This window comes from Indicator indicator, unplaced genomic scaffold, assembly GCF_027791375.1.
Source record: "Indicator indicator isolate 239-I01 unplaced genomic scaffold, UM_Iind_1.1 iindUn_scaffold_168, whole genome shotgun sequence".
Lineage (NCBI taxonomy): Eukaryota > Metazoa > Chordata > Aves > Piciformes > Indicatoridae > Indicator > Indicator indicator.
In genome coordinates this window covers 21,127-35,972 of record NW_026539258.1, presented here as the reverse complement: position 1 = coordinate 35,972, position 14,846 = coordinate 21,127, and the positions used below count along the sequence as shown (strand labels likewise).

At 62.4% G+C, this 14,846-nt stretch overlaps 1 protein-coding gene across 1 annotated transcript; it reads right to left on the bottom strand.

The window, feature by feature from the left end:
* Positions 1-3,842: 3,842 nt before the first annotated feature.
* ADIPOR1 (adiponectin receptor 1) lies at positions 3,843-14,629 on the bottom strand. Its single transcript, XM_054398889.1, has 7 exons — positions 14,489-14,629; positions 13,624-13,743; positions 12,666-12,837; positions 10,875-11,061; positions 8,124-8,311; positions 5,540-5,733; positions 3,843-4,025 (listed from the first exon to the last, which is right to left on the bottom strand). Exons 1-7 carry the CDS (start codon positions 14,627-14,629, stop codon positions 3,897-3,899), a joined length of 1,131 nt encoding a protein of 376 aa, XP_054254864.1. The 3' UTR covers positions 3,843-3,896.
* Positions 14,630-14,846: the final 217 nt, after the last annotated feature.

Here is a 14,846-nt window from a genome sequence, read left to right as displayed (position 1 = left end):
CCTGCAGCCCTGAGTGCTTTGGCTGAAGCAGGACCAGCCCTGCATGGATCTGTGGGCTGCAGGCTGCCTCTGCCCTCCCCAGCCCCACAGCCTTGGAGGAGATTCCTCCTCCACCTCTGCTGCTGCAGCTTTGGCAGCACAGAAGCCCCCAGCCAGCTTCTCCTCCTGGAGCTGCAGGAGGTGTGTGGGAGCTCCAGGGAGAGCACAGGTGGGGCTGGGGGGTGAAGGGTTGCACCTCCTGCCTGCTGCCTCTCACCTGGGGTCCAGCCCTGAGCACACCAAGATCTGCTCCATGGGCTGGGGCTCTGGGGGGCAGGCACCTTGCCTCCTGCCAGCTCTCCAAGTCAGAGCCTGAGAGCTTTGCTGGGAGCAGTGCTGCTGTTTGCTGGCAGCTCCTGGCAGAAGATCCACACTCAGGCTCTGCTAACATCTGAGCTGCTTCCTGGCTTCTCCTCTGCCTGAGAGGAGCTTGGGCTCTGTGCTCTGGCAGGAAACTGAGTCAGAGCCGTGGAGGAAGAGGAGAGGATGGAGAAAAGCCAGGAGGGGTGGCAGCCAGGGTGAGAAGGAAGGTTGTACAAAGGCTGTTTGCACCATCTCCTCTCATCCTGTCAGAGGGACATTTTCCTGTTCCCACCCCCCTGGCCTGGCCTAGAACAGCTCCAGGACTTCCTGCTTGCTGGAGCTGCTGCCAGTGTGGCACTGTCAGATCCTTCAGCACAGACCTCTGGGGGTGGGGAGGGCTGGGAGGGTTCCTCCTGCCTTTGCCACCTCCCTGCTTCCTTGGGCAAGTTCTCAAGACCATTTTCTTGCTTTTGTGGCACTGGCTGCTGTCTCCTGTTCTCACCTGAGGTGGCCCTGGGTGGCCCTGGCCTTTGTGGATCCAGATGTGTTCATCACCAGATGTGTTCCCCTAACTCCTGGGTGCTGTGCAGCTCCAGGGTCTTGTTCTCCAGCCTGGCTCTGGCACTGCTGAGCTGTGCCTAGGGCTCTGCTGGGGAGAGAAGATTCTCCTGGCCCCTGCCTGGAGCTCTGGGTGGCTTCAGCTGGGAGCAGACTGGGGGGGGGGGGGGGTGGGCCTCAGGGGAGTGTAGGACCTGGTGAGGGTTGATCTGCAGCCAGGGGACCTGCTGCTCCCCTCAAAGCTGGGCCACATCCAAACAGCTGAGAAGGGACACACACCCCCTGCTTCCCCACAGCAGCAGGGACAGGGTGAGGCCACACCTGGAGTGACTTTTGGGCCTCTCACCTCTCACTCCAAGAAGGACATTGAGAGGCTGGAGCAGGGCCAGAGAAGGGCAACAGAGCTGGGGAAGGGTCTGGAGAAGAGGGCTGGGGAGGAGCAGCTGAGGGAGCTGGGGGTGTGCAGCCTGGAGAAGAGGAGGCTGAGGGAGACCTCATTGCTCTCTGCAGCTCCTGAGAGGAGGCTGGAGCCAGGTGGGGGTTGGGCTCTGCTCCCCAGTCTCAGGTGATGGAAGGAAAGGAAATGATCTGAAATTGTGCTGGGGAGGCTTAGCTTGGAGAGGAGGAAAAATGTCTTTGCTGGAGGAGTGTTCAGGGAGTGGAAGAGGCTGCCCAAGGAGGTGGTGGAGTCCCCATCCTTGGAGCTCTTTAAAAACCCCCTGGAGGTGGTGCTGAGGGAGGTGGTGCTGAGGGATTGTGGGTTAGGGGCAGAGGCTCAGCAGCAGTGGTGAGGCTGTGAGCTCCAGCTGAGCTCCTGGGTCTCTTCCAGCCTCAACCCTTCTGTGACTGTGGCTCTGTGCCATGGGGCTGGCAGGGACAGCAGGAACCAGCTCGGGGTGGGTAACAGCAGTGGGGCTTGAGCTGGGCTTTGCTGGGCTCAGCTCTTCCCCTCTGATCCCTGCTGCCCCCCAGCACTGGCTGGTGCCTGCCACACCTTGAGAAGCCTCTTTCGGGGTGCTGCTCTTCACTCCCCAGCTGGCCTCAGCCTCTTCTCCAGCCCTCTGGGAGCCCTTTGCCATGCAGAGGAGCTCCCTTCACTGCTCCTCCCCCTCCCAGGAGGGAGGGCAGCAGATGCTGCCCTGTGGCACCATGCCCAGCCAGGGAAGGGCTTCCTGCCCTGTCACCATCACAACACCCAGGAGCTTCCTGCTCTTTGCTTTGGCTGTTGAGGCTGTCCCAGATCACTGAGGGCACATTCCTGGGGTACTCACAGGTTCATAGGATGCATCAAGGCTGAAGGGACCCTCCCAGGTCATCTTGCCCACCCCCCCTGCAGGCAGCAGGGACAGCTCCAGCTACAGCAGGCTGCCCAGGGCCACAGCAAGGCTGAGCTTCAGTCTGCAGGAAGGGAGCCTCCAGCACATCTCCCCGGGCAACCTGTTCCAGTGTCTCCCCAGCCTCACTGCGCAGAGCTTCCTCCTGCTGTCCAACCTAAATCTGCCCTGCTCCAATTTCAAACCATTCTCCCTTGTCCTGTCCCTCCCAGCCCTTGTCCAGTCCCTCCCCAGCTTTCCTGGAGCTCCTTCAGGTAGTGGAAGGCTGCTCTGATGTCTCCCTGGAGCCTTCTCTTCTCCAGGCTGAGCAGATCAAATTCTCCCAAGCCTGTCCCCACAGTGGAGCTTCTTCCCCCTTCTGATCCTCTTTGTATCCTCTTCTGGACCCTCTCCAGCAGCTCCAGGTCCTTATGCTGGGCAGGTCCCAGAGGTGGACGCAGCACCAGAGTGGCAGACTCCCCCCTCTCTCTCTCTCTGAGCCCCCTCCCCAGCAGCAGCCCCCCAGCTGCTTTTCTCCTCCCACCCCCCAAAGGAAGCAGCCAGCAGCGAAGCTGACACTGAACTGTGACCTTTTTTTATTTCGCTCAGCTTACAGCAGCTCCACAACTCCCCTCCTGTCCCCTTCCTTGTCACCTCCACAGCCCCCCAGGGAGCCAGGGGGAGGCTGTGGCAGTGGCAGCAGCACCTCCTTAAAGCTTAGTATTAAATATTAAATATTCTCTTCCTTTCTGTTTACATTACTTTGTCAAGGAAAAAAAAACAAAACAAAACGACACAAACCCAAAACAAAACCGAACCGAACAAACTAAAAACCAACCCAACCCTCCCCCCCCCCCAAAAAAAAACCAAACAAAGACAATTAAAACTTAAATTACATCAGTCTGTGCCTGTGCCCTGGCCAGCAGCACCACCAGCAAGGCCCAGGGCTTGCTCTGGTGCCTTGGTTCTGCTCACTGCGATGCTGCTGAGGGTGCAAAAAGGGACTGAGGGTGCAAAAAGGGACTGAGGGTGCAAAAAGGGACTGAGGGTGCTTCAAGTGGGGCAGCCACAGCCCCCTGCTGTCAACAACCTGCAGGCCCAGGGAGGGAGGGTGGGTGGCCATGGAATGGGTTAAAAAGAGTCTGGAGAAGACAACCCAGGGTTTGGGGGGGAGGGGCCACCATGCCTCCCCCCTCCAGTCTTCAGGGGCAGGGGAAAAGGAGGAAGGGGAGTGTGAGGATTTGGTCAGACAAAGGGAAAAGGGGGAAGGGGGGGTGAGGATTTGGTCAGACAAAGGGAAAAGGGGGAGGGGGGGGTGAGGATTTGGTCAGACAAAGGGAAAAGGGGGAGGGGGGGGTGAGGATTTGGTCAGACAAAGGGAAAAGGGGGAGGGGGGGTGAGGATTTGGTCAGACAAAGGAGTTTTTGTTTCTTTTCTGTGTGTCTTAAACCCAAACCCCAAACCAACCACACAAAACAACAACCAACAACAAACCCAAACCAGCCAACACCACCACCCCCCCCACCCCGGTTTTGAGTCTTCCTTGGATTTTTAGCAAAGACAAAAAAAGAGTTGTTTTTTTTTAAAACAAAACAAAAAAACAAACAAACAAACAAACAAAAACACAAAAAACCAAAACCACAAAGCACTTAGGAAGCTTGGGACTAAAACCAGGAGCAGGTCTCAGAGCAGGGAGTCGTCTGTGCAGCCTCCTTCCAGTCCGTAGCGGAATTCCTGCAGGTTGGAGACTCCATAGAAGTGCACAAAGGCTGCTGCCACCACCAGCACGTGGAAGATCTGATGGGACTGGAACTGCAGGGAAGCACACAGGAAAAAAAAAAAAAACCAAAAAGTTCCTTTCAACCAGGCCAAAGGAGACAGAGAGACACCAGCAACACCTGCACCTCCTCTGCCTCGCTGCTGCTGTGTTTTGCAGCCTGTCCTTCATCCATGCTGGCTGCCAGCAGGGGCACAGCAGGACAGCCTGAGCCATTTGCTCCTCAGCTCATGGCAGCACAGATGTTAGGGGTTGGAAGGGACCTCTGCAGATCAAGTCCAGCTCCCCTGCCAAGAGCAGGACCACCCAGGGCAGGTCACACAGGAACACATCCAGAGAGGGCTGGAAAGGCTCCAGAGGAGACTCCACAACCTCTCTGGGCAGCCTGCTCCAGGCCTCTGGGACCCTCCCAGTGCAGAAGTTCCTCCTCATGTTGAGGTGGAACCTCCTGTGCTGCAGTTTCCATCCATTGCCCCTTGTCCTATCCCAGGGTGCAAGGAGCAGAGCCTGGCCCTGTCCCTTCCTTCCAGCCCTCAGCTATTGATAGACATTGATCAGATCCCTCTCAGCCTCCTCTCCACACTAACCACCCCCAGGGCTCTCAGCCTCTCCTCCCCAGGCAGTGCTCCAGGTCCCTTCAGCATCCTCATAGCCCTCCCTTGGATCCCTGTCCCTCCTGAACTGGGGAGCCCAGCACTGGATGCAATCTTCCAGGTGAGGCCTCAGAAGGGCAGAGCTGAGAGCTCAGCACCTGCTGGCCCCTTGCCCAGCACCCTGCCTAGCCCTTGCCCAGCACCCTGCTCAGCACCTTGCCCAGCACCCTGCTCAGCACCCTGCCTGCCCCCTTGCGCAGCACCCTGCCTGCCCCCTTTGCCCAGCACCCTGCTCAGCACTCTGCCTGAATCCTTTGCCTAGCACCCTGCCTAGCCCTTGCCCAGCACCCTGCAGGCTCCCTGCCCAGCACCCTGCCTGACCCTTTTGCCCAGCACCCTGCTCAGCACCGTGCTCAGCACTCTGCAGGCTCCATGCCCAGCACTCTAGCTGACCCCTTTGCCCAGCACCCTGCAGGCACCCTGCCCAGCACCCTGCCTAGCCCTTGCCCAGCACCCTGCTCAGCACCTTGCCAGCACCTTGCCCAGGTCCCTGCTCAGCACCCTGCAGGCTCCCTGCCCAGCACCTGCCAGCACCTTGCCCAGAACCCTGCTCAGCACCCTGCAGGCTCCCTGCCCAGCAATCTGCCTGACCCCTTTGCCTAGCACCCTGCCTAGCCCTTGCCCAGCACCCTGCCCAGCACCCTGCAGGCTCCCTGCCTAGCACCTTGCCTAGCCCTTGTCCAGCACCCTGCAGGCTCCTTTGCCAGCTCAGCACCCTACAGACTCCTTGCCCAGCCCCCTGCCTGCCCCTTACCCAGCACCCTGCAGGCTTCCTGCTCAGCCCCCTGCCTGCCCCCTTACCCGGCTCCCTGCAGGCTCCTTTCCCAGCTCCCTGCCCAGCACCCTGCAGGCTCCCTGCCCAGCCCCCTGCCCACCCCAGGGCTCCCCCCACTCACCCAGATGTCGAACTTGCCGGGGAAGAAGCGCTCGGGGATGCGTGCGGCGTACAGCCCTGCGCCCGTGATGTACATCACTGCCATCAGGAAGAACCACCCCATCTGCCCCACTGTGGTGGCCTTCACAAAGCCCTCAGCGATGGTGAAGTGCATGGTGGGCACCACCCCGCTCAGCCCCAGCCCCAGGAAGACCCCTGCAAGAAAGAGGAGAGGCTCAGGGAATCCCTCAGGGAATTGTCAGGGTTGGAAGGGAGCTCAAGGCTCAGCCAGTCCCAACCTCCCTGCCATGCCCAGGGACACCTCACACCACAGCAGGTTGCTCACAGCCACCTCCAGCCTGGCTGCAAAAACCTCCAGGGATGAGGCTTCCACCACCTCCCTGGGCAACCTGTGCCAGGCTCTCACCACCCTCATGGGGAAGAATTTCTTCCTCACATCCAATCTGAATCTCCCCACTTCTAGCCTTGCTCCATCCCCCCCAGTCCTGTCACTCCTTGACACCCTCAAAAGTCCCTCCCCAATCAGCAAAGAGAGCTCAGCATATTCAAGGCCAGGCTGGATGAGGCCCTGAGCAAGCTGGGCTGGTGGGAGGTGTCCCTGCCCACGGCAGGAGGGTTGGAACTGGCTGAGCTTTAAGGTCCCTCCCAACCCAACCCAGTCTGTGATTTTATGAATCTACAAATCTACAGACAGGGAACTGCTGCAGCCACCAAGCTCCCCTCACACCCTCATCCTGCACAAAGAGAAGATCCTGGAGGCACCAGCAGCTTCCCCTCACTCAGGCCTGGATTATCCAACCCCCAAGGGTTCACGAAACCCCCACTGGGAACACTGTGTGCAGCTCTGGAGCCCTCAGCACAGCACAGACAGGGAGCTGCTGGAGCAGGGCCAGAGGAGGCCACAGCAGTGCTGGCAGGGCTGGAAGGGCTCTGCTGGGAGGCCAGGCTGAGAGAGTTGGGGTTGTGCAGCCTGGGGAGGAGAAGGCTCCAGGGAGACCTTCTGGTGGCCTTGCAGTGCTCCAAGGGACCTGGAAGGAAGCTGGGGACAGAGCTTTGAGCAGGGTCTGTTGTGACAGGACAAGGGAGGATGGTTTGGAACTCAAAGAGGCAGATTGAGAGTGGAGAGAAGGGAGAAATGTTTGCCCCTGAGGGTGGGGAGAGCCTGTGCCAGGCTGCCCAGAGAGGTGAGAGCTGCCCCATGGCTGGCACCATTGCAGGTCAGGTTGTTTGGGGCTGTGAGCAACCTGCTGTGGTTGGGGCTGTCCCTGGGGACTGCAGGGGGTGGGACTGGAGGAGCTGTGAAGGTCCCTTCCCACCTGAAGCATTCCCTGATTCCATGAAAATGAGAGATGCCAGCTCCACATCCCAGTCCACACCAGTGCTGACCCCCAGTGCTCACTGGGCAGAGCTCAGCCAACATCTTCCCTCCAGCTGCAGGGCTGCAGCAGCTCCAGCTCCTGACTGCAGGAGCAGCTCCTTTGGGAGGTGCCAGCCCTCTGGACCACACCAAAGCCTCACAAGCCTGAGGGATGAGGCCACCCCTGCAAGGAGAGGCTCTGCCAGAGCCATTCCTTCGGTGCAGCTCAAGGGGAAGGTGCCAATTAGTGCTGACACCCTCAGCTTGGCATCTGCTTAGGGGGGCAGGGAGCAATGAGCCAAGAGCCTGCAGCTGGTACTGGCAGCTTCACCCCATGGGAGGACAAAGGCCCTGCTGTGGGGCTGGCAGCTCCACCCTGGCCCCTGCCCTCCTGAGGGGCCCCTCTCATGGGTCAGGTGCCAGAGGTGCCACCCAGCCCCCAGCTCAGTCTCATCCCTGCCCCATAGCCAGGCTGCTGCTGTGGGAGCCACCCCTGCAGGGCCCCTGGGAGGTTCCTTCTTGTCCTGAGGGGCCCAGAACTGGTCACAAGCTTCCAGCTGTGGCCTCAGCTGGGCAGAGCAGAGGGGCAGGGGAACCTCTCTGACCTACTCAGCACAGCCCTTCTGATCCACCCCAGGATGCCCTTGGCCTCCTTGGCATCCACCAGGCCCCCCAGGTGCCTCTCCCCAGAGCTCAGCCCCAGATCAGCAGAGGTCCTGTGCCCAGTGAGGCCAAGCTGGCCTGCAGAGGCTGCAGTGGGGACAAGCCAGGGGGGGAGCATGGCATGGGCTGGAGGCAGCCTCACCCTCTGGCTCCTGGAAGCTGGGGAGGTGCCAGCATGCCCATGGCAGGGAACAAGGAGGGAAACCTCCTCCTGCCCTGCTCCCACTGCCAAATGCTTCCCAGAGGAGCTGCTGTGGGCACACAGCCCCAGCCCCCCCCCCCGTCCAGGGCTGTCTTTAAACCAACCCTCAGCCCCAGGAGTGCCAGGAGGGTTCTCAGGCCCTGCCCAGCAGAGGATCTCAACTCCCTGCACAGCTGGAGAAGGAAGACTCCTCCCTGCTGGCAGCTGCTGCTCCAGGGAAACGAATTCTGCAGGTGCCCAGAGCTGTGCCCACACAGGAAGAGCCACCCCCCAGTGAGACCTTCCCAAGGTGCCTCCCCTGAAGCCCTCCCAGGCTGCCTGGTGGGGCTGGGGGGGCTTGGGGTGAGGACAGTGAGCTCCTACCTGCTCTTGTCTGCCTGTGCTTGGGGGTGGCAAACCTGTCCCACTGAGCCACGATGATGGCAGAGATGCCCAGGACACAGACGATGGAGAGGTAGATGAGCCTGGGCTGGGGGGAGCAGTAGAAGGAGTAGTAGAGCCATGGGACAAAGCTGCCCATGATCAGCAGGGCAATTCCTGAATAGTCCAACCTGCAGCAGGGGGGGCAAGCACACCACAGTCACAGCAGAGCCCCAGGGGCCACCCCACAGGCTCCGGGGCAGCAGCCTGGCAGTGCCCTCCAGGCTGCCTGCAGCCACAGCCCCACAGAGGGGGGGGCATGGGGGGGAAGTGAGGTGAGGCTGCACTTGGGGCTGGGGGCAGGGCCTGGGCCCTGCAGGAAGGCTGTTCCCAAGGGATAGGATGAGAGGCTGGAAGCTGGAGCAGGGGAGGGGAGGTCGGGCAGCAGGAGGAAGCTCTGCAGAGGGAGGCACTGGGACAGGCTGCCCAGGGAGCTGCTGGAGGCTTGCAACACCAGACCTGATGTGGCACCTGGGCACAGCTGGGGGAGTCCCTGCTGGCAGCAGGGGGCTTGGACAGCATGGCCTTGGGGGATCCCCTCAGCCCGGATGCATTTATGAAGCTGTGAGTACCCCAGGAATGAGCTCCCCCCAAAGGGCTGAGCAGCAGCCCCAGGGACCTGGGACAGCCTCAGCAGCCACAGCCAAGGGCAGGAAGCCCTTCCCTGGCTGGGCAAGGTGCCACAGGGCAGCAGGGTCTGCTGGCCTGCCCCCTGGGAGGGGGAGGGGCAGTGATGGGAGCTCCTCTGCGTGGCACTGGGGCAGGCTGCCCGGGGAGGTGCTGCAGGCTCTGTCCCTGGACACCTTCAAAGTCAACCTGGCTGTGCCCTGAGCCCTGCTGGCTGCAGAGGATGCCCTTGGAGGGTCCCTTCCCAGCCAAAGCAATCTGTGGGCACGGAGGTGGCTCCTGAGGATGCTGGGGGAGCTTGGCAGGAGCCCAGGGGGTGAAGAGGAGACAGCAGGGGCCAAGCCCTCAGCCACGAGGCCCTGCACAGATGGAGCTGGCTGCCCCCCTGCACTGCAGAGTGCTTCCCATCCACCCAGCAGGAGCCACCTCCCCCCAGGGCAGCTGCCAGAGGGTGCCCCTGCAGCCTGGCATGGCCCTGCCAGGACACCTCTGCAGGGCAGCACAGCCCAGCCCAGCCCAGCTCAGCCCAGCTCAGCCCAGCCCAGCTCAGCCCAGCCCAGCTCAGCACAGCCCAGCTCAGCCCAGCCCAGCTCAGCCCAGCCCAGCTCAGCTCAGCACAGCCCAGCCCAGCCCAGCTCAGCTCAGCACAGCCCAGCCCAGCTCAGCTCAGCACAGCCCAGCCCAGCCCAGCCCAGCCCAGCACAGCCCAGCTCAGCTCAGCTCAGCACAGCCCAGCCCAGCTCAGCTCAGCACAGCCCAGCCCAGCCCAGCCCAGCCCAGCACAGCCCAGCCCAACCCAGCCCAGCTCAGCACAGCCCAGCCCAGCACAGCCCAGCCCAACCCAGCCCAGCTCAGCACAGCCCATCCCAGCACAGCCCAGCCCAACCCAGCCCAGCTCAGCACAGCCCAGCCCAGCCCAGCTCAGCCCAACCCAGCCCAGCTCAGCCCAGCCCAGCCCAGCTCAGCCCAGCCCAGCCCAGCTCAGCACAGCCCAGCCGAGCCCAGCCCAGCCCAGCTGAGCCCAGCCCAGCCCAGCCCAGCTCAGCCCAGCCCAGCCCAGCTCAGCCCAGCCCAGCTCAGCTCAGCTCAGCCCAGCCCAGCTCAGCCCAGCCCAGCTCAGCCCAGCCCAGCCCAGCCCAGCTCAGCTCAGCCCAGCTCAGCCCAGCCCAACCCAGCCCAGCTCAGCCCAGCCCAGCTCAGCCCAGCCCAACCCAGCCCAGCCCAGCCCAGCTCAGCTCAGCCCAGCCCAGCTCAGCACAGCCCAGCCCAGCTCAGCCCAGCTCAGCTCAGCCCAGCCCAGCTCAGCACAGCCCAGCCGAGCCCAGCCCAGCTGAGCCCAGCCCAGCTCAGCTCAGCTCAGCTCAGCCCAGCCCAGCCCAGCTCAACCCAGCCCAGCTCAGCTCAGCTCAGCCCAGCACAGCTCAGCCCAGCCCAGCTCAGCCCAGCCCAGCTCAGCCCAGCCCAACCCAGCCCAGCTCAGCCCCAGGGCCAGGACTTCCAGCAGGCAGCCCCCAGGGAGTGTCTCTGACAGCCTGGGCTGGGGCAGCTCTTTGGTAGCAGCCTGGCTGCTGCCCTGCTCCTGCCAGGGGCTGGCATCAGCTCAGCTCTGAGAGCAGCCTGGGCACAGCCCCCAGGCCAGGCTCCTGCCCAGCCCCCTCCCTGCCTGCTCTGCCCCTTGGCTTCCACTGCAAACTGGAGCCCAGCCAGAGGCTCCTCCAGTGAGGAGGGGGCTGCCAGCTGTGCCCCAGGGACCCCAGGACCCCCTCTCAGCTCCCTGCCAGGAGGGGGCACAAGGAGGGGATCCCTGCTGGGGGGGGTCCCTCAGGAGCTGCAGCTTCCCAAGGTTTTGGTCCTCCTCCCCCAGCTGAGGGTGCTTGAGCTGCTGGATTTAAGGAGCTCAAACCCACAGCAGAGCCCTCCAGACCCCAGCTGTGGATTCCCTCTCAGCTCCAGGCTGGGTCTGGTGAAGGATAAACCCTTGGGAAGGCAGCACCATCCAGGAGGGAGCACTGGGAGAACCCAAAGCCTCCTCCAGGACCACCAAGCCCCTGCCTGTGCTGGACTCACTTTGAAAAAGTCCTGGAGACCTTCTCTGAGTGACAGTAGACAGTGTGGAAAAGCCAGGAGAAGCTGAGGCACAGCACTGCTCCCAGGAAGAACATCCCAAACACCACCTTCTCCTGGAGGGGAGCCATGAAGTACATGTTGGGGCGCAGCATGGTCAGGATGCCCAAGCAGAGGAACAAAACAAAACCTGTGAGGAGCACAGAAGGGAGAGTCAGGCAAGAGGAGGCTGAAGGGAGGGCTTGGAGCAGCCCTCAGGGATTCAGGGGACCTGGAAGGAAGCTGGGGAGAGAGTTTTGAGCAGGGTCTGTTGGGACAGGACAAGGGGTGAGGGTTTGGAACTCAAAGAGGCAGATTGAGAGTGGAGAGAAGGGAGAAATGTTTGCCCCTGAGGGTGGGGAGAGCCTGTGCCAGGCTGCCCAGAGAGGTGAGAGCTGCCCCATGGCTGGCACCATTGCAGGTCAGGTTGTTTGGGGCTGTGAGCAACCTGCTCTGTCCCTGGGGACTGCAGGGGGTTGGACTGGAGGAGCTTTAAGATCTCTTAGGACCTGCCATGGGTTGAGCTGAATCTGCTGCTGCCATTCCATCCCATGCTGCTGCCCTGCCAGCTTCAATCCCAAAGTGCTGGCTGGAGCCAAGCATCCTGGGGCTGGGTGAGGCTGGAGCAGGAGAGGCTCCTGTGCCACTGGCTGCTCCTGGTTTCCAGTCTGGGGGTGCTGAGCTTGGCCACTGGGCTGGCTGCTCTGGTTGGGGCTGTCCCTGGGGGCTGTGGGGGTGGGACTGGAGGAGCCTGGAAGGTCTCTTCCCACCCAAAGCAGTCTGGGACTCCAGCATCCTGTGGCTGACTTCAGGAGAAGCCCAACCCTGGCTGTGCTCTGCAGGACAGGCCCCGGACAGATCCTGCTCACAGGTGCTCAGCTGCAGCCAGGGCTGTGCTGGCAGTGGGTTGTAAGCACAGAGGAGTGGTGCTGGGGACAAGGACAGGGCTCAGAGCTATCCCTGCTTTCAGAAGCCACTCTGAGGCTCTGCAGCTCTGCTCAGGGCACTTCTCTCTGTCCCACTCTCATCCAACATCAGCAAAGCCACAGACAGTAGCTGAGCTCAGCCCCTCCTGCTGCTGGGACCTGCCCTGCTCTCAGCCCAGCAGCTCTGGGGCACCTCAGGACCCAGCTGCCTGCACTCAGGACACTCAGTCCTCAAGGGGAGGCCCCAGGCATGGAGAGGGCTCAGCACCAGCAAGCCTTGGAGTCCCCAGCACAAAAGGACATGGAACTGTTGGAGCAGGACCAGAGGAGGCCACGAAGGTGATCAGAGGGATGGAGAAGCTCCTGCTGGGACAGGCTGGGAGAGTTGGGGCTGATCAGGCTGGAGGAGAGAAGGCTCCGGGGAGACCTTAGAGCAGCCTTGCAGGACCTGAAGGGCTCCAGGAGAGCTGGGGAGGGACTTTGGCCAAGGGCTGGGAGTGCCAGGATGAGGGAGAATGGCTTTGAGCTGGGAGAGGGGAGAGTGAGAGTGGAGAGGAGGAAGAAATTGTTGAGAGTGAGGGTGGGGAGAGACTGGCACAGGTTGCCCAGGGAGGCTGTGGCTGTCCCCTGCCTGGAGGTGTTCAGGGCCAGGCTGGATGAGGCCTTGAGCAAGCTGGGCTGGGGGGAGGTGTCCCTGCCCATGGCAGGGGGATGGAGCTGGATGCTCTTGAAGGTCCCTCCCATCCCACCCCATCCCAACCCACCCCACCCCCTTCCCTTCCCTTCTGTGGTCCTGTGGCACAAGGCCACCCCCCTGCCACCCAGTCACCTAACAGATGTGTCCAGATGTTGCCTGTCTCGGTGTGTATCCGGAAGATGCTCTTGAAGCAGGCTCTGAAGGAGGGCATGGGAGGCCTGTGGCCATGCAGGAGGTAATCATTGTCCTTCAGCCAGTCAGGCAGCACGTCGTAGGGGATCACTCTCCAGCGCCCTTCCCACACCTGCAACAGCCCAGGCTCTGCTGGGGACCCCCACAGCCTCCCCAGCCCCCCCAGCAGCAGGTGGAAGGAGCCCAGCAGGAGCCCTCCCCACAGCCAGGGCTGGAAGGGCTCCTCCTCAGGGAGGGGAAGTTCAGTCTGTGCAGCCTCAGCACCCCCTCAAAGCACTCCCACACTGCAGGGCTCCCCAGGGGGGCAGTCTGCAGCCCCAGCTCTTTCCAGCTGCACCACCACCTGCACAGCTTGGGCCTTCAGGTCCCTTCCCACCTGGCACTCTGGGATTCTGTGTGCCCCCCTGGCAAGGGAGTCAGAGGTGATTTGCACCCTCAGGTTGAACCCTCCCAGACCCCAAGCAACTGTTCCCTGCAGGGGGGAACTGCTCCCAGTTGGGCTGGAGGAGAGGGAGGGCAAGGAACCAGGCTGGCTCTCAGCTGATGTCAGCACTCAGCCAAGCCACAAGGACAGGCCCCAGGTGAGGCCAGCAACGTGCCCGAGGCTGCCAGGCCCTGGTAGAGGAAGGCAGAGGTGCTGGGGCTGCTCCACAGGGCACTGCTCACCCAGCATGAGGGGGCACAACCTCCACCCCCAACCAGTGCTTCCCAGCTGCCACCAGCCCCTTCCCACACCCCTGCTGCTGGGAGCAGGCCCAGGGGAGCAGAGAGCCCCCAGAGCTTCACCCAGACACAGCCAGGCCCTGGCCTCTGCTCACCACCCCGAGCTTGGGGCATCCAGGCCTCAGCAACATTCCCCAAATCAGGACTGGGGAAGGACCACTGCATGCTGCCATACCTTATAGACAAACTCTTCCATCTTCTCCATGGCATGGTGAGCCTGCAGAGGCAGAGTCAGCACACGGACCACCTCCTCCTCCTCCTCCTCACGGGCTGCTGGGCACGGTGGGTCTTCAGTCTAGGGGGAAAAAAGGGCTGGGAGGAAACCATTCCTGGCCTTGGGAGCAGCAGCAGCCTGCAGAGAGCACCTGGAGCTTCCTCCCTTCCCAAGGGGACAGGACCTGCTGGACACTGCTTAGGCAACACACTACTGTCTTAGCCACCTCGGGCAGGCTAATCCCAGCTTTATCCCTGTTGAAAGGCAGGATTACCAGAGGAATTTCCATCCCTGCATCCAAGGCTGGAACAGCCACTTGGTCCAGGCAGGAATCCTGGCCCTCCAGCCCAGCCACCAGCCCAGCATGGGATACAGGCAGCACCTCCTGGGCTGGGAGCACTCTACCCACCCTGGCTCAGCTCCCTCAATCCTTCCTCTCCTTAGTGGGTTTGGGAAAGATGATTTCCAGCCCTGAGGGTCCCAGCCCAGCCCAGCACAACCCAGCCCAGCCCATCTGGGCCAACATCACTGCTCTACAGCTACCACAGACAGGAGACGTTTGAGGCCAGCCCAGAGCAGCCTGGCCGGCAGCATTTGGGGAACAAAACATCTCACAGCCTGCCTGAGCTGACACAAAGCAAAACCGGACCCAGAGGCTCTGCAAAACGCACCCAGCCGGCCTGCATCCCTCAAGATGCTGACGGGATAACGGGAAAATTCCTCCCGTTAATCCACAAGGACGGAGCGGAGAGGCTAAGCAGGGAGCAGTAGAGCTCTGGGAGCGCGGCGGTGAGATGCCCGTGGCAGGGGGTGAAGGCAGACTCACGCTGGCCGAGCCGGTGGCTCCCTGGTCCCCCTTCTCCTCGAGGAGCGGCCCCAGCTCGGCCAGCTCCAGGTGCGGCCTGTCCCGGCCGGTGGCCGCCAGCCCATTGCCCTGCCCGGCGGCGGAGGCTTTGCGGGACGCCATGGAGCCGGCGGGGTCGCTGCTGCTGGCCGAGGGCAGCCGGGGCGAGGTCCCTCCGCGTCCTTCTGCCGCCGCGCTGGGGAGGGAGGAAAAGGAGAGTCACCGGGAACCAGCGGCCACGCAGCCCGCCCCGGGCCGGGCCTTCCCCTGGAACTGCGCCTGCGGGGCCCGGCCTCCCTCGGCGCACCGGCGGGGCCGAGGTCGCCGCCAGCCGCCTAGG